At 45.1% G+C, this 20,960-nt stretch overlaps 1 protein-coding gene across 1 annotated transcript in view; it reads left to right on the forward strand.

The window, feature by feature from the left end:
• The window catches only part of LOC135919575 (uncharacterized), a 135,738-nt gene extending 115,183 nt beyond the window's left edge, over nucleotides 1-20,555 (forward strand). Inside the window, exons 8-12 of the mRNA XM_065453492.2 lie at nucleotides 1,397-1,509; nucleotides 1,717-1,867; nucleotides 4,438-4,611; nucleotides 6,633-6,776; nucleotides 20,195-20,555. Of these exons, the coding sequence (XP_065309564.2) occupies nucleotides 1,397-1,509; nucleotides 1,717-1,867; nucleotides 4,438-4,611; nucleotides 6,633-6,776; nucleotides 20,195-20,404 (792 nt within the window). The 3' untranslated portion in view covers nucleotides 20,405-20,555. The remainder of the gene's footprint in view (nucleotides 1-1,396; nucleotides 1,510-1,716; nucleotides 1,868-4,437; nucleotides 4,612-6,632; nucleotides 6,777-20,194) is intronic.
• The last annotated feature ends 405 nt before the right edge of the window (nucleotides 20,556-20,960 follow it).

Consider the following 20,960-nt stretch of genomic DNA (forward strand, 5'->3'; position numbering starts at 1 on the left):
ACTTTTATAGGTATGCTCCGCAGTGCACTCACGAGGTCAGGTGGCCGAAAGTGTATCAACACCTAGGGTGTCGTCATTAACAACTGCCATGGCCCGCTCGGTCGAATAAAGGGCTGCTTCTGTGCTGAAGCCAACATCGGAATCATTGATAATAATTTTGTCCATCACTTACTGGACGACCCCTTTAAGGGTGAATGCTTCTAGCTGCAACACGACCTATTGCCAGTACATACAACACGTGCTGTAAAAGAACACCTGCAAGAACTTAGTATTATGACGCTGCCCTGACCACCCAAGGAAGCAGATATGAACATAACGAAAAACGTTTGGGGAATCCTATAATCTAATCTTTCAAAACTGAGCCTTGACAGTGCATCACCCGATGCATTATGCAAAGTAGTGGAAAACAAATGCGAAATTCTCAGGGATGACGTGGATCTGGTACCGAACTGCGTGCGTACTTGCCGAGGCGCATCGCAGGCGTTGAACAAACGGGAGGGTCATTTCAGCCTTATTGATGTCACATTTGCCTTTCGTGAAACCTTTCTTTCTTTCCCTGGTAAACTTGATATGTGCTAGAAAAACTTAAAAGTCGCAGCTTCACGCTCTAAGGCTACACAAGGGAGTTTTCTACCGAAGAAAAAAAAGTATACCGCATGGTCTCAGTCGGTTTATTCCACCTAAAGCAGGTGTTAGCGTTGGCAGCAGCTCACGCTATACTGAACGCAAAGGGCAATAAAAAACAAGCAAAATGTTCGTGACGTTTCTATCTGCGATAGTGCGCATTGCGGGCACCTTTAACAACGAAAGGGAGTGTTTCGTCCTAAAAGGTACAGCGTGGCAGGTGATGCTTGCGCTAGCGCTGTTTTCTGCGCCTGCGCGTACTACTGCTGGCCTCGTAGATTATCGCCGTTGTAAGTCAGTGATACTGCATACGGTCGACGCTCGCGCGATATAGTCGAACATGCTGGAGGCCGTACATACATACATACATACATACATACATTCGTACATTCATACATACATTCGTACATTCATACATACATACATACATACACACATACATACATACATACATACATACATACATACATACATACATACATACATACATACATACATACATACATACATACATACATACATACATACATACATTCTCATGTACCTACACCCAGTGACTAATTGTTACATGTGTTTCAAATCTGCATCGACAGCCACTATCTTTCTACTGTAGACAGCCGGCACTCGTGGTCCGGTTCCAATCCATGAATATACATAGACGGTAAACACAGCTTTCAGAAACAAGCATGTAATAAAAATGATGCTCGTTATATTGATAAGTGAGCAGACGATCTACTATTGAAACTGTATTGAAGCTTCTGTTTCTTCACAGGAGATAAACAGCCTGCTTGACATTCCGAGACAGCGGGGGAACCCCTGTATCACTGCGCTTACCGTACCAGATCCGGAGCTCGACTGGAGTTTGGAGTATGCGATGAATTTCAGGTCTGTATAAAAAGGCAGCGTGACGGAATCAGAACTGCGTGTATGCATGACCTTGTAATCTTTGATTTTATACGATCTAAGCAATCTACAAATCTTTGAAAATGTGTGGCTTCAAGTTTATTGCATTGCTTCAGTTCAAAGATAGAAACAATGTTAATTCAAATTGGCTTTTTATCTTCTAATTTTTATTCACTTATGATAAAACAGAGACCTAGACTTCAACCCGCACCTGCTCATATCTTTGGGCCACTACCGGTTCGGCGACAACACGGTAAAGGACTGCGCCATCATGCCCCCGACACGGCACCCGTTCGACACTCCACCAGACGACATCACCAATAGCTACAACTATGATCTGGTTAGCTTATTTTACTATTTACGTTAAGCCGAACGTTTTGTGAACTAGGAAATAATTATTACCAAGCTATATATGCTAGCTGTATGATGCAAGTATCTTCCAGAATTACCCGTCTTGCGCCACCTGACCCCCATATGTTTACAAATTTCCCAATTTACTCGCACCTACTTCTCTGCCAGCCTCAACTGAGCTTCCCTTCAAATGGTACCCACTTCGACTCTTGTAGACGACGTCTTACACATTAGATATCTTCTGCAGAGCTCAATTTGTTCATCCTAATCTGAAATAAAGTGTATATTAACACCGTTTGTATTCTAATCCAAACCACTGCCTTCCTGTGTCTACGTTGTGCTTCATATTGTTTCTTCCATCGTCCGTTGCGTGTTCCGCTACTTCTCAAACTTCTTTCTTAACCTCCATGTTTCTTCACCATTTATTAGGGCCGGTAACCCACGTAGTCTGGTATAAATGGTTCCTCCAATAAAAACGAAAACTAAAAAGATCAAGAAATTTGGCTCGTGTGCACTTAATTTTCGTGCAGAGGTTGCGTTTTTTGGGACTCTCTGTTCAGCAACAACGGATTAGGGCAGTACTTGCTTGTTTTGCACAGAAAAACTCCCAAGACATTTCCGTCGGCGATGCCGCAATGAAAGGGAGAATAAACGTTTACTAATATGAGCCAGTGAGAAAGTGCGCTTCTTTCCTCACCCAAAGTGGGTGTCCTCCTCAGTCAAGGTAGTCATTGGGTTTTTCTGCTTCCCAGGCCCGGTTCACCAGCTTTCACAGGCCCTCCGGCGTCTAGGGCCGCAAGCATGAAATGAAACGGTATTTTTTTATACTCACTCGTGAAGCCGTCTGTCTCCTGTACGGGTAGTATGCTGTGGTTCGAAGCTATATCCACATTTCTGAGAGCAAAAAGCTTGCCTACGGCAAATATACGTGGATAGCTACTCGCAGAAGTAGCATGGGAACCATACAACATATTCTGTTAACACTTCGCGATATTCACGAATAGGTCACTCAGGCCGTAGTAACCTCGCCCGAGACCTTGGGAATAAGGATTATAGAGGAAATATTGAATCTGGCGGTGGCGGATCGTAAGAGAAGGCTGGAGCAATGCGTGCCGAATAAACGAGGCGCATTAGGAATCTCATAAATCTTTGTCAGCTTCGAAAGTGAACAATAAAAGGTCGTCAGAGGAAGCCTTAGCTCTGGGGCAGTTCCGCTTTCCATATTAAAATACAAGTAGAACGCAAAAAGTGCTTTTATAAGACAGCCACTGCAGCGATGCGAATAAAATTACTTCATTTAAGAGAAAACGTTGAATCCTGGCAACTCAAGGTATCTGAAATTGCGAAATTGCTGCGTTGATGATAGCTAAGTTCCTAAATTGCTGAAACTCAGCAAGAAAAAATATAGCAGTGTGAAGTTCACAAGTAATGAATGCAGTGAGAAAAAAACAAATATCACAATTCTCTAAACTGCATCTCATAGAGCATCTCAAGTGGATAAATGTGATATATGAGTCTGCAGCTTACTTGAATATGGTAAAATGGTGACGAGGGTTTTGCAAACTCTTACTCACAAATTTCTTCAGAGCGGCGTAGAATAAATTATTTTTGTGAACCTTGAAGTAATTATAGCTACAGTTTGCACAATGGTGCTATAGTTTTTTTTTGCTAAATTACAGAGTGGGAAACTTAGTACTTGAGTTTTATAAAATTTTGCAATTCTCCAAGTATTCGTTTTCGAGAAAAGTTGATGTCAAATTGAAAATTCATTATCTATAATTACAACATTTACACTTCTGGATTTAAATGTAACGAGCCCCCATATATTGGTACAGTTGTTCCCGAGGGAAACGATGAATTCATTTCCATGTATTGATGATGATCCAATGGTAAAGCTTCACCTTAGTGCCAAATAATGAGAATGCAGAAGAAAGGCAACAATAAAATTCATGCTCCCACCTGCCACCACTCCTTTGCAAAGCAAATGCTTGTATTATTCGTTAATTAATTTATTTTTTTAATTCATCGACAGGGAAAGACGGCCGTCGTTGCCTTATTTCAGACAAACGAGAGATGACACCACCCTTCAGTTATTGAGGTAATACACGTCAACAGTCATCACCAGGAACGAAGTGTTCCAATTTGTTCTGTAAGAAGCGGTCAAGTAGAGCATGCAAGCGTTCTTTTAACGAAAACGGGCTCGAGAGGTCCCTGCAAAATTTTAGGGCGTTCCTTTCCAAAGGCACTTGAAGGCTTCTAAAGAAAGCATGGAAAGAAGGTAAAGGACAGAACGAAAATATTTTCTTTACTTAAGAAATGTCCACCTGTTTTTGTTGTCGAAGGGACGCGTATCTCTATTTCCGGTCTTGTTTGCTGTATAGGAAAAGATTCGGTCTTCGGCGCAATATTGTAAACATGACATCTACATTTGTCTTGGAGTCGACTTGAGTATTTTGCTCTTTGTACGCCCCTAGTAATCATTCTCCGTGTTTAGTGATTGCTAAGGAATATTACGAGGACAGATTGTGATGCAAACGACTTGCTTTCCCAACTATGCAGGCCACTACAGTATACAGCATTCGAGAATTCTATCTAAAGACAATGAACATCAGAGGGCTCGTGTCCGTCACCATGAAGGGTCGTTGGACGGTGCCCCTGTCCAGTGAGAAAGTGGACTTTTTCTCACGCTGCTTATCTGATCCGACTGCCAACTCCTTCGGCAGCTACACGGAGGTAGGCCAGCAGACCACGAGAAAAACATTTCCGGCTTCTGGCACATGATATAAATGTGTGTTGGTAACTTAGCTACAACGTCGCTAAGTTTCGCGAATTTCTGGTCCCCTTAAGAAGAATATTGGAGAGAAAGCAATTTTAGCTGTATTGGAAAGCTACCAGTGCATAAAAAAGCCACTGTGACAACTGCAAGGCGCCGTAGACACGCGAAAGCAAACGCCAAAGCCACTTTAATGTTCCTGCTTGCCGTGATGTCATCTATTTGGACGGTGTATACTCAGGAAATATAACAACTGCTCTCGGTAAACATGCATTATTTCATTGTATTTCATAGGAGCCACAGAGCGAACTCGGAAAGTTTGAATAACTTTGACAAACCACAGCAACCCAAATGAGGAACAAATATACTTTGAGATATTTGACGTCAGATTGCTCACTGGCCCTCGGGCTAAGACGCGGGATTCAAAATTTCGAACTATAATTTTATTTTGTTTTCTAAAAGCGAGCCGGAAAAAAATCAACAAAAAGTGAGAGTTTGCAAAGAATGCGTTATAAATGTCAACGCACAGGCGTTTCTCTCCAGTGCCGCTTTGGTATTAGCTTTGACGTTCTTGGAATCTCTGCTATTTCTTTAACGACATTTTAGTGATGTACATAGCGAGAAAATCGCCCGACAAAAATTTTCCCTAAGGAGTGTGGCTGAACGCAATGCTTCGCTACAGTTTAGCACAAGCGAGATATATGGGCTTCCATTTGTAGCTGCTTATGAGGCCATACCTAATACCTTATCGGTGAGCCATCTGAGTGCATCAAAGTGCCTTTTTAGGCAAAGCAATATTGCGATATCCACAGACAGTCTGAGAAAACCGGGTTTTTATTGTGTTTCCATTTCAACCGATGACTCACCCCCGCTGCAAGTAATGCAAAGTTACACTTTAAACATAATACGTAAGTCATATAGAAAATATTGAAACAACAGACATTTTAGCATGGCATCATCACGAGGAAGAGGCATGATAGCGTACATCATCATGCCTTTCGCCATAGTATCAAAAATAATCATTAAACTTCATCTCACCACATTATCGAAGTGTCTTTGAGCCGAGTAACGGTTCACCTGAAGGAACATCACAAAAATGTGCTTTTTATTATTCATCTTTTTCAGCACATTTACAGCTAGAACATAATAATATTTGTGTTTCGTTTGGACAAGTAATGATTGTCTGTTTCCCGTGATAATTTCTTTGCCGTTATAAATAGATTTGGAATAAAGCTAAACACTCGGAAAACAATCTGTAAGTGCTTTCGCTCTTTTTGGTGACTGAAAAATTATATAAAGTGGAATATGTTCTTTGCAGTATTATTTAAGGCCTTGCCATTTTGTGGTTCTCCGAAATGCGTGTAAATGCATCGCGTTTGCAGCAGTAATTATAAAGCTGTCCGGACCAAGCCCACGACTTCCCATCATGTAAAGGGTGCCGTGCGCTCTTGAAGCTGCTTCAAGCTGCTTTGTGTCCTGTGTCCCCACCCCCTTACGACTCCACCTGCGAGGGAAATATGCAATTCATTATCTCCATGACTTAGTGATTTTTCATTGAAACTATGAAGTTCTCGCTCTTGACTTGGCAACTCGTTAAAAAAGAAAGCTCTTAACACTGATCGCAATAGCAGCATCGGTACTGTGTGCCACGTTATCAAACAGAATTCAACGTATTTTTTATATTCCCTGATTTTTGTTAACCGGGCGGGACAGTCATTAGCGGAAAGCTAAATGTTTGCCGAGGCTTGGCCAGGCAAGAGCCTTTTTCATGGATCTCCTTTCATGGTGTGCGTGTGCGTGTGCGTGTGTGTGTGTGCGTGTGTGTGTGTGTGTGCGTGTGTGTGTGTGTGTGTGTGTGTGTGTTTGTGTAAATAAGAAGGAAATACACTTCCAACAAGCCATCAACTTGCCTTGAAGCAGGTCAGCCATAGCGTCTTGCACAATCCTCCACTTATAGCTCTTTCGCACTTCGTTTTCTCAGGTGTGCCCGAGGACCAGCTTAGAGCCAGGTGACAAAAATAGCGCTGAGTTCACTTACTCGGACCAGCATTGCGCCATGATCACCTACATCCCAGGCATCAACCGCGCATTCGTCTACGACAACGAGGAGGGATTAGCTGTCAAGGTGAACGGCATCTTTTTTACTGCAAAACAGGCCGTGCTTGGCTGCACAGTATATTTTGCGGGCGAGTGCCAGTACCAGCGCTGCCATACTATGGTACGAATGTCTGAACTGCTGCAGTATTACGGTTGCCATATATGCAGAGAAAAAAAGAAGGGCGCAGTGTTCGCGTTTCTGTGTGCATGTGTCTGTGGGCACGTTTTTGCCTGCGTGTGCATGTGCGTGCGTGTGTGTGCGTGTGTGTGCATGCGTAAGTGGGAGAGCAGAAGGGGGTGTAGGAGGGAGCGGAGAGGTGTTTTTTTATGACAACTATGCTATGCAAGAATACAAGCAGGATCGAAGCAAACTGAAATGATACACGGAGTACAAATATTGTGTAAGCAAAATTTATATAATTGTCTATAATTAAAGTTCGTAAACTCCTAATCGTTGCACATAGACGCAGTGTCTAATGCCAATAGTTGACTGAGCTTCGTTTCGGTAACCGAGGGACACGTGAGAGCAGGACAAAGAGCAATGTGCGTTAATTTTGCTCATGCCGCCCAAATTGGTCGTCCTAGCGGACGCGATACGCGTTAACACTGGGTGGCCGCCGAGATGCGTCGGATCGTACACTGTACAAGTACATTGTACACTGCGCAGACGTAGCAGAAATACTGCAATTCGACTCCTCCGTAGAGGCTGGGAAGAAATATTATGGCAGAAACAATCCTCGGCTACGATCTAAGTCAGTGCAAAGCATTTCTACCCTACATCTGGCGCACAGCTTCATTGAGCTGACATGCTCCCGGAGAAACGCTCGCTCGAGGTCCGCCACATGTGCGGGCGGCGACACCCTGGCAGGTGCTACGCGCCGCACTGACTTCGTCTTCGAGAGAGTGCTTCCGAATGTGCCCGTCTGCGTCCCGCTAGTGGCAGTTCTTCATTCGGCACCGCATGGCCTCGGTGGCCTGTTCAGCGGCCATCGAGGCCGAACCAGCAGCCCTGCGCGTGCGATTTGCCGTTCCGTTTTCGCTAAACCGAAGTGACCACCGTGCAGTGGGCTGTTAATTTTGCTCGACCGAAGTTCATAACTGCCTGATTCAATGTATTTTCTTCTTTGTGTGTACGCCGGTTAACATCAGAAGTGTCTTTCACTGCACCTACGTCGTCCGGAGAGCACTGTAGGGGTAGGTTGTGGCTGCAACTAGGGAAAACGAGACTATCGCGCACAGCGTGTGCGCAAAAAACGCGCTATGAAGAAGGAGCAACGTGGTTGCAACATATTTCTGCTGCACCGCTTCCCCGCGAACGTCGACTTGTGCCGTCAGTGGACTTCGCTGATAAACAGAAAGACTTTATGCCAAACAGAAATTCACGTGTGTTTTCAGCACATTTCTTGGATGCAAAATGCGCGCAGCAAAACCGGCTACCCATGCCGAACTTAGGTTACCAGCAAAAGGTAAGAAAACACTTCTTTTCCGCTACCTCACCCGCTCTTTAGCACCGCATTTCATGTAATTTGTGACGTAGACATTGCATTAGACCTTTACAGCTCTAGTGAAAAAGCTTACATAGTCATGTACTGTACGTCGTAGCTGTTTCTGCCCCTCGGTTTCTGCTGAACCTGAATAGGAAACGTGTGCCGCCGTTACTTGCTCAATAGCGTTGCTGCAGAAATGTGGCTCTTGAGCTCAGGCTTCATGCTAGCTGCACAGAGGACATGATAGCGCGCAGATAAGATACGTCTTTATACGTTCCTTGCTTCGATTCGTTTGCCTGCAGCAATTTACCAGCAACTGTTGCTGAGTGGACGCCTCCGTTCTTGGCTTGCCATAATAGATTTGCTGCGGTGGCCTAGCGCTTAAGGTCTTTCGGTGCCAAGACCGTAGGCATGGTGTGCATTCTAAGCCGAGGCGGCTACATTTTGATGGAAGCGAATTGCAAAAACGCTCGTGTACTAAGACTTGGGTTCTTTAAGAATTCCAGGTGGTATGAAATGCAGTGTGTCATAATTTCGACATGGATTTGTACGCAAAAGCGCACAATTTGTAGCTGCAATAATACAAAAAGGCTACGACATACATCATGTTATCTTAGGACGCCGGCGCCTCAACCGTGACGAAAAGATGCCACCGGCAGCTAAGGGGAAGGCAAGTGTACAGATTATCACTGTGTGGCTCATAAGGATTTATTTTCGTTCCATAGGTAAAAGAACAAAGATACACGAGACGAAGTAACAGAAGAATCACGTATGATTCTTTTATGCAATGTAAGGCTTTTTCTTGGTCTAATTTGTAAGATTCTGAACAGACCAGTGAACTGAACTTTGGGAAATAGCTTGTGTTTATCACTATAAGAACAATGTACCAAACTGGTCACAAGAAATATTTCAATAGTATGTTGCATAGCACAGTATGGGAAGACATTTCATTTGTTACAGTAACTGTTGTCTTTGAGAACAGAAATTTAGGTAGTTAATGTTTTGCCTACAAGTGACGTATGTTAGTGGAAATTCCCGAACTAGGTATTCCCTGGGCGATGACGTTTTCATTACTATGTGGGCTAGCTGAAGTTTTGTCAATGCAGTAGGCTTAAAGCTATTGATTTGTTTCTTATAGGTCACTTCTGCCGCACGAGCTTCCAGATTGACCTTTTTTGGACCGTTTGGAAGATCTTCGTAGGCTTTCAACTGTCGTCACATACTGTCAGTGAGAATACGTCTACATTTTCTACGTCTTCTGCCCATATATCAGGTTGGAGATAGTGCTGAGACCACAGCTCTTGTGCGCGTCAGGAAACAGAAGTAAGTTGTCATGCCGATAGCTTAAGCTTACAAGCACACCAGACACCATAAAACCATGCCAATTGTCGCTGTGGTTTGCTCAACAGGAGGCTCCTGACACTGAGCCTGCAGTGTCCACTCATGCTTTTGAAAGTGAAGCAGCTGAAAGTGGATGAAGGCCTCCCACCCTAATTGTTGACACATTGAATGCTGATTAGTTTAACAGGCTGGGTAGGGTAAGCACTTTTCAATTCCTCTTTACATATTTTGCAAGAGTAAGCAGTCGTGTGAATTCTTATGCCTTCTTGTGTTGTCATATCTAAAGATAACTTAAGTTCAACAGGTTGTAGGACGCATCGAAGCCACATCAATTGGACATGTTTTAGGAAATGAAGATGTAAGTGCTCACACAGCCAGTCTAGGCTTCTGAAAATGGTGCCTGTATGGAAAGTTCAAGCATTCACATGGTTTCTTTTTTCATAGGCTTACTGCAGCCAATATATTTTTGACAGCTCTGGCATAGTTTATGAACCTTATCTTAGTGGTCTGGACAACCTAGGCTTTTTCATATGTTGCTTCAAGCGCAACTGAACTGTCATCTTCTTCTGCACGCTTTCCTTCACACCGGAACTGCACTGGTAACATGTACAATAGATAAGAAACCAGGGGTGCTATGCAGGATGCGCCGAGTTTGGCGAAACTCGGGATCTTCACGAGTTCTGGCGACACCCCAAGATGAAAGCACGAATGGTACCGAGACACAGTTTATCTTTCGACAAGCCTCCAGTTTCATTGGTTTATCTAGATTCACTCTGGCTGGCTATCATTCCTTGGGCGTTGCCTTCTGGGCGGTCGACAAACTGGGGCTCACGTGATCATACCGTCGGTGCATGGTCGTGCCTTCTTTCACTTGTTTGTCATTCCACCGAGTGCATTACATGCACAAGCGAGTTATAAAACAAACGCATTTAGTACGATATTATTAGTTAGTTTGACGTGGTTTAGAAGCATTAAAACGCTTACAACATGTACACTGAATGTGCATTAGACTAATTTGTGATTTAGTACGCTTCGCATTATGCCACGAGGGAACGCTGTGGTGGCGTCATCACATCCATTCACCGGGCGAGCATGGCGGCTAAGCATCGGAGGCGCCCAGTGTAAACAAACTCGTACAACGAGCTTGCAGTGTGCGACGTAGTGATCAGGCTCGACGATGACCACTATTTCTTGGATAGTTTTGTTCCTCCGTGAGCAATCTTTCCGTGCACCCCGAAAGACTGCCAATACCTTCGGCGATATCACAGATCGCAACGCGCACCTACTGTTCACGGCGCAGCGCTGAAGAAACAACTTGTCCGGTGCTGCTTCTGCGAGCGTCACGAACATTACATAGTGTTACATTACATCGTACATAGCTACGATGCGACAAGGAGGTGGTACCGACGAATGATCTCGCTACCAACACAGTGAAGGAGACATCGACAAACTGCAGATAAGTATATTTCTGCTGTTTCATATTTAGCATAATAAGAGTGCACGGATTAAGTCGCTTTCGTAGTAACGAACTGAATGTCCAGCTGTTTAAAGAAGGCAGTGAGAACCAATGAGTGTTCGTGCTTCTACATGCAAGTGGGCCCGCGAAAATATGGAAAAGATGAAGGTAACCTTCACTAACTTGGTGAGATAACAGAAATTCATGAGTGACATTAAGCCCGCAAAATTTATGGAAGAGTATCTTTATCCAGGTGAAATATCAATAGCAGGTACTGATATAAAGCAGGAAACTTATACAAAAATTTCACGGGTTAAACAGCACATGGAAGGCATTACCGAATTGTGACCGCCACGTTACCGATATCCTTGAAAAAAAGTCTAGAATCATTGCATTCTACCGGTTATGCAATATGGGACATAAACCTGGACGTCAACAAAGAAACTTGAGATGTCAACGACTGTGCAGAAAGCGAAGTAACAAAAATTGTTGGAGATAGCATTAAGGCAGGAAGACAGTGGTGTAGTAAACCGTGGCAACTGATATGCTAGTTGACATTAAGAAAAAAAAAAGGAATCAGCAGGTAGGCCATGCACGTAATCGATCACTTGTTGCCAATTCATAACAGGTGATTACATAAGCGTGACAGAATGGATGTCAAGGAGAGAGAACTACAGCCGAGGGTGGTAGAAAATTGCGTAATGGGACAAAAATATGATGTTTGTAGGCATAGGATGCAATCAGCTCGCATAAGACGGGATTGTAGGGTGAGGCATTTGTTTTGCAGCGAACAAAAATAGGTTTGTGGTGCTGACAGTAGAGACTCGTGAAGGTGCAGGGCCACCTTAGCTGCTGGCACACTAATCAACATGACAATTGGCTCTGAAAAAGAAAACCCCAGTTATGAAAAATAAAGCAACGTTGTCCCAAAGCATTGTTTTATTATGCATACTACACTAGAGGTTTCCACACTTAAGGGAACTTAGTACTAATAGTGCAACGAGCATTTTTCTTTGTAAATAATTGTTTGTATGCGGCTGATTCATTCCAATACACTTTTTTGCAGCAAAACATTCTGCTGCTGGAGGCACTCAACCGCCTGGTGGCAGTAGGCGAGCGCCAGGCACGTGCTGTTGAGAGTGTGCCAGAGGTCCAGAGAGCTGCTCTGCAAGAGTAGTATCGGTGCCCTCACTGCTCTCCTGTTGAGCCCACAGAAGGCACCTTATAAAGGAGCTTTCAGTTTAATATTTTGTTTATTATTCAAGAACATGAATAAACTTATTGCAGTAAACATTGTGCTGTGCATATTAGGAGACTTGTAACATGCATTGGCGTCCCTTCAAAACAGGCAAAAACATAAAAAAACCTGTGCCACTCTTGGACCATGCAAATAAAAAATACGCCAATGCAGCATACACGTCATTGTGCTGTTTGTTCTTTCTATGTGCAAGAATACAGTGCGGGTTGATTAGCCACAAGATGAACGGTGTGTGTAATTCACAATGAAGACATGAAACAGCAGGAGCTTAATAATGCTATCACCTATAGACTGTGCATATGACTGCAACACACCCCGATTCAAATGTGCCATTACATGCATGTTCGATACCACATATTCTTTAACATTGTCTTATCATTGCATGTACTATATTTCACACATCTTAAGCCCTTGCATAGCACACTTCTGATGTATCCATTTCATAGGCCAAATAATTGTACACTTTGTCCTTTTGTGTTGTATGAAAAGCACCATCCTTTACAGTCGGAACAAACTTCAGAAGACAGGAGAGGCCCCGCCCAGATGACCAAAACGCAGCAGCCGATTGCCTCCACGTCTAAAGAAATAGTCCCTCTCCAACGAGCAGGTATTAGTCTGTCTGACGGCACGATGTCCGTCTAGAGCGCGTGCCCATCGGTGCAGGCTTGTGTTCACCTGCCTTAAAGTGCAGATTCCGCAGCCTCCTAAAGTTGTATCCGACTATAGAAACACGTAATGCCTTGCACCAGTTGCATAGACTTCTGCAACTTGATAGCACACAATGATCAGGAGCAGAAATCTATAAAGGCATCCAAGCAAAGCTGGCTGGCCACACTTCCATTATGAGGGGCTGCAAAGGTCTCGCCAAACATTCCCATGACGTCCTTGAAAGAGAGGTGGTGTTTGGCACTTCTTTAGAATCAAAAACAGATTACAGTGAATGTTGTGTAGCACGTCAAAACAAACTGAGCTTGGTTGTCTGCAAAGCAAGTAATTAGAGGTTGTGCTTCACATAGAAAACAAACTGCTCTGTCCAGTACAATTTTGAGGCCAGTATGACACCTATTATGTCAACAGTGTCAATATACAAATTACACTTTTCACAGGCCATTGATTTCACCATTATTTTTGTATTATGGTTCTTTCAATCAGTGCTTGTATAACACGAGCAGGTGGATTTGAAAGCAAAGCTTTGTTTGCAAACTTTCCGACTTCCATAATTGTGTGACAACGCACTGGCATGTTGTCAAATAGCTCACACTTCCTCGGTCCTGCACCAAGGAAGCCCAATGCTCTATTTGAAGTTGGATCGCACAACAATTCAACGGCACACAAAGAAGAGTAACACACACAGCAAAGCATTCAGCTGTGTGTATTTCTCTTCTTTGTGTCCCGTCGAATTGTTGTGCAATTAAACTTCAAGCTACTATACCAATACACCCAGTCTTCAAAATCACCAATGCTCTAGTTATTAGGCCACAATGGTGCACATCTTTGAAATTTCCCAACAGAAATTAGCTCTCCAAAAAATCACAAATGTTAAATTTTGCAGCACAGGTTTATGTATGCACGTGCCATATTCTTTACAACTAAACTCGCGGGAATCAAAGGGGCAAGCATTAACCAGCCTTGCTGCTACAAGGCTGGTTAATGCTTGCCCCTTTCATTCCTGACACCAAAGGAAATACAGTGCCATGGTTCAGTAAAGGGAGTGCCGGAGGGAAAGGTGTGACAGCGAGGGCTTACAATAAAAATAACGGTTACGAGACATGTTCAATGCCAATATACGCTGCATGTCGCTCAGCCTACTTTGGCATTGCAGCAAGCGTTTACTCGTTTGAGCATATCACGTTTTGTGCAATCATTGCTCTAAAGCTGCACAAATGGTCTATTTGCTCTGCAATTTTTATATTTATCATGGTGGGTTAAAGACCCACTTTTCATTGGCATCTGCACCACATTTCTTCCGATATGTAATTTTGCCTTGGTGGTTCATGACATCTTCATGTACAGAGAGTTCTGCAGAGCATTGTATGTGCATTATTCTACTGCTTAAGAATTAGAGCCCCATTATGAGACGAAAATATTCAATTTATCTATCCAGAATAACGCCGCCCCCCCAAAATAAGAAGATACACTGAATCTCTGGCACATGCATCGACGGTGAACAGAGCAAACAATGTGAAGTATTTTCTTCATGCAAGCAAACACACTAAGATTCTCAATGCATTTTCATTTCACCACAAATGCATAGGCACAACCGGCTTGGCGCAACATCCACATCTCGCGCTGCAACAAATTGTGCAATGCCTCGCTGTTTCATTGTGCGGCCGATAGATTACGCATGACCAAAATTCAGCATTGTGCATACTAAGTAACTTCACCAATGAAGAACCCCAAGTTCTTTATGAGATTAGGATTCATAGGTTACTTCACACAATTTGTGATATCCATTTATCTATTTATAGTTAATTAACCTCTTTCCCAAGAAAGTGAGCCATTTGGAAGGCACCCTGACAGATAAGTAGAACAATCGGCAAAAAGTTATCAACTAGCAAAAAAGTCAGTATCATAAGCAGCCGCATGTGAGATATCGCTAACACAAAATTTAAGTCGGCTACACAGAAGTGAGGAATTTGGCAATATGGCATGTCTAAACATTGCTTCAATGTTAATCACAGTAACGCTGACATTGAAGGCGCCTTAATTCCTACGCACGTTCCATCGACACACCCGACTACGTTCGTAATGTTCCCACGAAGTAGGAAGCATTCTTTTATATATGCCCGCTCAGCCGCAGTATTCTGGAAAGCTAGCCGCCGCTTACGCACTGCCGCATCGATAAGCGCGTCAGACACATCTCTGACACAGTGGCTAACAGTAGTTTGATGGCGTCCAATGTAACGCTCGGCGCCGACGCTTCTCTGAAAACTCCCAGTCTCGTAGAAACGGAGCGCACAGATGACTTGCTCTACGACGGTGAGCGAATCAAGCCCGCCACGCTGTCTCCGCAGACGAGTCTTCGCCTAGCTCGTCGCACAGCCAGCGCACTGATGTCTTCGACAGGCGAAAATGACGCTGAAACTCCCCGTCGGTCATGTAGGTGAACGGGTCCAGACGCTCATACTGACGCTTGCTGCCGCTGGATGCAATGAAACAGGCTGCTGCTGCCGCCGCCATGTTCCCGAGTTGAACTCCGAGGGGGTTTCGCGATGTACGAGTTTAGCACGAGTTCGCCTGTCAATCAAAACCAGAGGTCACGCCCCGCGCGAGGCATGTAACTATTACGCGCGCACCCACTACAGTTGGGCCACGCCCAACTTATCTTCCGGCAACAGCGACGCGGTGTCGAGCTGAGAGGCATCAACAATCTTGACCGCCGACTTAAAACGCGCACAACGCACTGTCATCGGTGATGTACTGAGCACCACTATCGAAAACAAAGCGTTGACTGTCGCTGGCTTATGCATACATCTTCTCGGGCTGAGATGGCCGCACAACACGGTTTCATGGCCTGCATTGTGGCGCGTAGCGCACAGTAAATAATTATCGGCACGTCACTGTAGCTGCTTACAAGGCGTCGATGCGGCGAGGGAGACGACGATGCTGAGGAGTGCGTATTGCAGCAGTCGTTTTAGATGGCTGTTCTGTCCTGTCACCGGTGATGAAACGGAGCCACAGCGTCGTAAACACGATCAGCGTCTGAGAATCGCTCGCTCTTCTAGACCCAGTGCAATGGCATTTCTTCATCACAAGCACTGCGCACTCAACAGTTCCAACACCTCTCTCCGTTCGAAATCTGATTTCATGACTGCACACAAGAGCCCTCCCCTGCCAAAATGCGAGTGCTGTGGTGTCGTTACGATATCCATCTGCGATCGCTGCTGGCTCCAGCAGAGGTAATCTGCAAGCACCTTCGACTGCACAACACACTCATATACTGCGTACATGCGCTCAGAGGCACCTTCAGTGGGCAAGCGATGAATTGTGTCGCTGGGGAAGCACGCACTTTTCGTAATGTATCGCAGAGGCTTCGCGCACAAAGATAAACGGGTACATTTTCACTGAACTGCGTTACTACGCACTGTACAATAACATACCGCCATTTCGCAGCGACAGCCGTTGTGTCGTTCTTAGCTGGTAAACCGGGAGCCTTAATGGCCTAGTGAAGCGCCTGCGATGAACAGCCCTACCGCGGCGCTGCGTTTCTATTCCCGTAATAGAGAAAGAGTGGTCATGACCCTCCATGGATCATGACCGAGTTTATTGAGAATAGCACTGCAGCGCCCCTAGGTGGCTTATCACCGTATGAACGCCCTCATGCGCGCGACCCGCTTCAATGTACCGCTTCTATGCTTTCGCCTCACTGTCGCCACTCGCGGCAAGAAGTGCAAAATTTAATAATTTGCTCGATCTCCGTTTGTCATCACAAATATCTAGCGTTGAAAACGAAAAACAGATACTCAGAGAAATAAAAATGTTCGTTATTTTATTTGTTGTACTTTAACGTATTCGTTTGAGTAAAAGTGTAGGTGCAAGAATGCGCCGCATGTACCCTGTTCGCATTCGATGGAGGAAAGAAAGATAGCGGCCGAAAGAAAAGGCACGCCCTTGACGCGCCCGGGAAAGGCGTGGCAAGCGGCTCACGGCAAGTGTGCAGACAGACAGCGGGACAGTCACGGTAATCCGTGACTGCGATAATCCGTTGATAACAATACGTGGCGCTGGCACGTTTCGTTGTGCAGCCTTCTGCGCTTGAAACGTGGAAGCAGCGTGCCGCGCAGGGTGCGCTCATGTTGTCATACGCGGCTTTTTGTCAACATATTTTTTTGCCTGCGCCTTCGGCGTGTTCCGCGCTATTTCCGTTCACTGACTGCCGTCGAGCAAACTCGGGTACAACTCGGATGAACGAGAAACTCGGCGCATCCTGCATAGCACCCCAGATGTGTGCGTACAGACATGCTCCTCTCCACATGATGTTCTACTGCCTGTGTGACAAAGCAGTGATAACAGCTGCTGTGCTTTGTTTACAGCCTGCCACTTATGGCGTAGCTACTCCAGAGAGTTGTATTTCAGCAAATGATGTTCGTGCAAGCTTAATGTCAGATCACGAAAGTGCTGTGAGTAGGCACGCAGATTATTTGAGGGGCAAGATGGCGTTTGGAAGTTTCTGACGAAAGTGTCATATTGTAACAGATTCACGTAATCAGAACAGGGCAGGTCGCGACAAGTAAAAATACAAAGGTAGCATTTCGTAATGTTAATATGCTCGATGTCATGACGTAGCTTTCCGCTTTCTTGCAGGTTGCGAAAGGTGGGAATTGCTACGAGCCGACCATTGTACACCAGGAAGAGACTTTCCATGACCATGGGAACTATTTTCTAAAGAACACTAACCAGTGATGACATTCTTTTTACATTCGCATTGCTATGGCTGCATTTGACAAGTTCATGTCAGCACTGAAGACTGAACGCAACACAGTCCGCAAGGTCTTGACCGTCGAAGAAAAGCAGCTATTGACGCTTATGAGGTTTAGACTTGGCCTCCTTTGTGGAGATCTAGCAAGACGGTTACAGGTCTCTGCCGCTTTTGTTTCTAGAACATTTCCGGAAGTGCTGGACTATCTGTTGAAGTTCATGGAAGAAGTCGTTGGACGGCTGCCCCGCTCAAGGTTGCGGTCAAGCATACCTGTCAAGCACGTGCATATTCGACTGCATTGAGGCACGAATGTAATGCCATGGAAAATTGTGGCCATATCCCAAAGTCGCAGCCAATACAAGGGTGCAAAAACAATGAAATTCCTTAGTCATAGGACCAAATCCAGTTAGGAGTCGGACATGCATGGAGGCAGGGCCTCAAACACGCACGTTGTAATGACATGTGGAGTGGAAGAATACCTTGTTTAGGTGACCAGATAATCTCAGACCATGGTTTCAAGCTTGACCCTTCAGTTGAGGTTCAAGCGATTAAAATGAACAGCTTTTCATTTGCAAAAAATAGGTATTCACAATAGTTTTTTTCATGACCTCCGTGCACTTAGAGCTACACAGTAATTGCGAGTATATGCACATGACTGCCTTTCCACATTTTTTTAGGAAATGATCAGCTACCCGCGCCTCACGCTTCTCGTCTCGGTGGCCACGCGCGGACTTCTCCGCATTGCTACTAGGTGGCGCAGCCTGTAGCAAGGGCTTGGTGGCGCAACCCACCGCCCCGTTCCCAAGGGGACGCTCACAACATCATCCATCAAAGTGCGCTAGCCTGGCTGCCATGTTACCATGTTGTTCTGCGTAACATCCAAGTGCGATAACATCGTGGCGGAGCGCCATATGCAGTGGGCGCGAGTGAAAGTGTGCGAATGTCAGCCAAATGTGTTGGCTTGATCTAGCGCGCGGAAGCGACGAAAGCATGAACGAAACGCGTCGTCGGAGCTAGGGAAGGGCGCTCTACTTAGACGGCGACTGCGTACGGTGCGCCTGAGGGCGGCCTGCTGGCCCTATATTCTCAGCGTTCGCACGCACTGGTACGCCGTGAATTTCGGAGTCCACGCGCAATCCTTGCTGCGGCGGCGCGGCACTGTTGCAGTACGCGCTGCATGTGCGGCTCATTTCGACAGTGGGAGTATGTTGTGTCGCTATAGTGACTGACCTATTGCCATCGACAGTGATAGAGAGCTGGGCTGTCCCTAAATTTTTTTATAATTGTGATGAAAATTATACGTGCACTCTAGGCGCATTTCAGCCGTCTTCGCTTGCATCCCCGTCGGCGTCACCATGTTGTTCTGCGTAATGTCCAAGTGCGATAACATCGTGGCGGAGCGCCATATGCAGTGGGCGCGAGTGAAAGTCTGCGATTGTGAGCCAAATGTGTTGGCTTGATCTAGCGCGCGGAAGTGACGAAAGCGTGGACTAAACGCGTCGCCGGAGCTAGGGAAGGGCGCTCTACTTAGACGGCGACTGCGTATGGTGCGCCTGAGGGCGGCCTGCTGGCCCTATATTGAAAGCAGTCTGTGGCGAGTATAGAGTCTAGGAGCGCGGAAGGCTTGTAGCTTCGTGTGTGCTGTGTTCTCGCCACCTAGTTCGCGTTGACACGAGAGCATCACGCAAGTCAATTCACTAGCTGCTGCTGCCACTGACCTTAACTCCAGTGTTTAGACAGCGACTGTCCGCGGGCATCGAATGATATGCCCTCATGTTTGCCTGCGCGCACGTGACGATATATTCCTTAATTTGGTCAGTAAGCATGTGTTTACAAACTTACATGACTAATAACACTACTTTTCTATTTCATATGTTTGATGATTTGCTGTCGCAACTGATGGTTTGCCTTTCGGGCGAAAATGCGAGTTTTTATGCGCAATGCATTGGTTTGGAGTAATCTTCAGTGGCGTCGTATGGCAGAAGCACTCGACTCTCACTAGACATTGCTTGTATCTGCTTTCGGTGGGTTAGGGCTTATGCAGTACCTTCGGCAGCAGTATACGCGACATCTGGATATGATGCTGTCCTTTAGCTTGTGTGGTTTTGGGCGTTAAACAGGTCAGGCTTGAGGCACAACTGCAATCAAAACTGGTGACATAGTGGGCCTATCATTGTACGCTACGACCTCCCAAAGGTTTCCATGTGGTTTGTATTGTTAAACAATCATAGAATTAGCGTGACGTCACACACTACATTAACAAGTATAGCTAACAAATAAACGTACAGAGCAGCGTACGAGTATAGCAAACCTGTGGCTAAACCTAAGCGTTAAATGTACATACGGTACTGTATCCTGAGCAGCTTAAAAGCAGAACCAAACCAAACGGTTATATTTATGCAGGTTTGCTGGCTAATAATGGCCCCTGATGATGACAATTATCCGGTCATCAGTGCTTGTTTTCCTTTCCTTTTTTCATCCACAGCTTTGCAGCGCAAAGTCCGACTACCCTGAGCTGAAATTCGGCATCGCCGCCTTCGACATCGAGTACGACGACTACGACAACAAGTGCGCTTCCCTAAACATGTATGGCCGGAACAGCCGCTTGAAGCAGCTGAAGATGGTAGTGGACTATTTCAGGGGCCATAGTAACCACAATTTTAAAGAAGAAGCTTGCAGAATCATCTGGGAGTAAAACCATCGCGGTAGACGTTGTGCTTTTGCATTGCCGGTCGCTTAATTGCCACAGCAATCCGGTTAAATACAATACGCCTGGCTCCGTGGTTCCAAATGTAGTATTTTCTGCTGCGTATAGTTCAATGCAACAATACACCGATAATAAGTGGCTTCACGTCGATGACAATAAACATCATTGTCCAAATCTATTCGGTGGAAATGAGCAAGGCGGATAAATTTTTACGATAGGAATAGCGCTAAGCTACAAAAGAAGCCCACACGGGTTTCTTGGAATGAAAGCATCGCAGTTAAATAAAAATTCGTCCTTGTTCGTAGTTCAAACCCGGAGCCAACGTCACTTCTGGACGCTTTTCTGTGGAAATTTGCGCTTGTCCCAGACTTGACCCTTACGAAAATGTCAGATATGGCCCTTATATTGTTTATATATGCCATATTTGGACATATAAGGGCACATATAAGGTCATGTGTTATATATAGGCACATTTAAGGACTTGTACTACCGTATAAGGATACGAGTAAGGACATATATTGCCATATAAGTGCCCAGATATATA

The sequence above is a fragment of the Dermacentor albipictus genome, chromosome 8, assembly GCF_038994185.2.
Source record: "Dermacentor albipictus isolate Rhodes 1998 colony chromosome 8, USDA_Dalb.pri_finalv2, whole genome shotgun sequence".
Taxonomy (NCBI): domain Eukaryota; kingdom Metazoa; phylum Arthropoda; class Arachnida; order Ixodida; family Ixodidae; genus Dermacentor; species Dermacentor albipictus.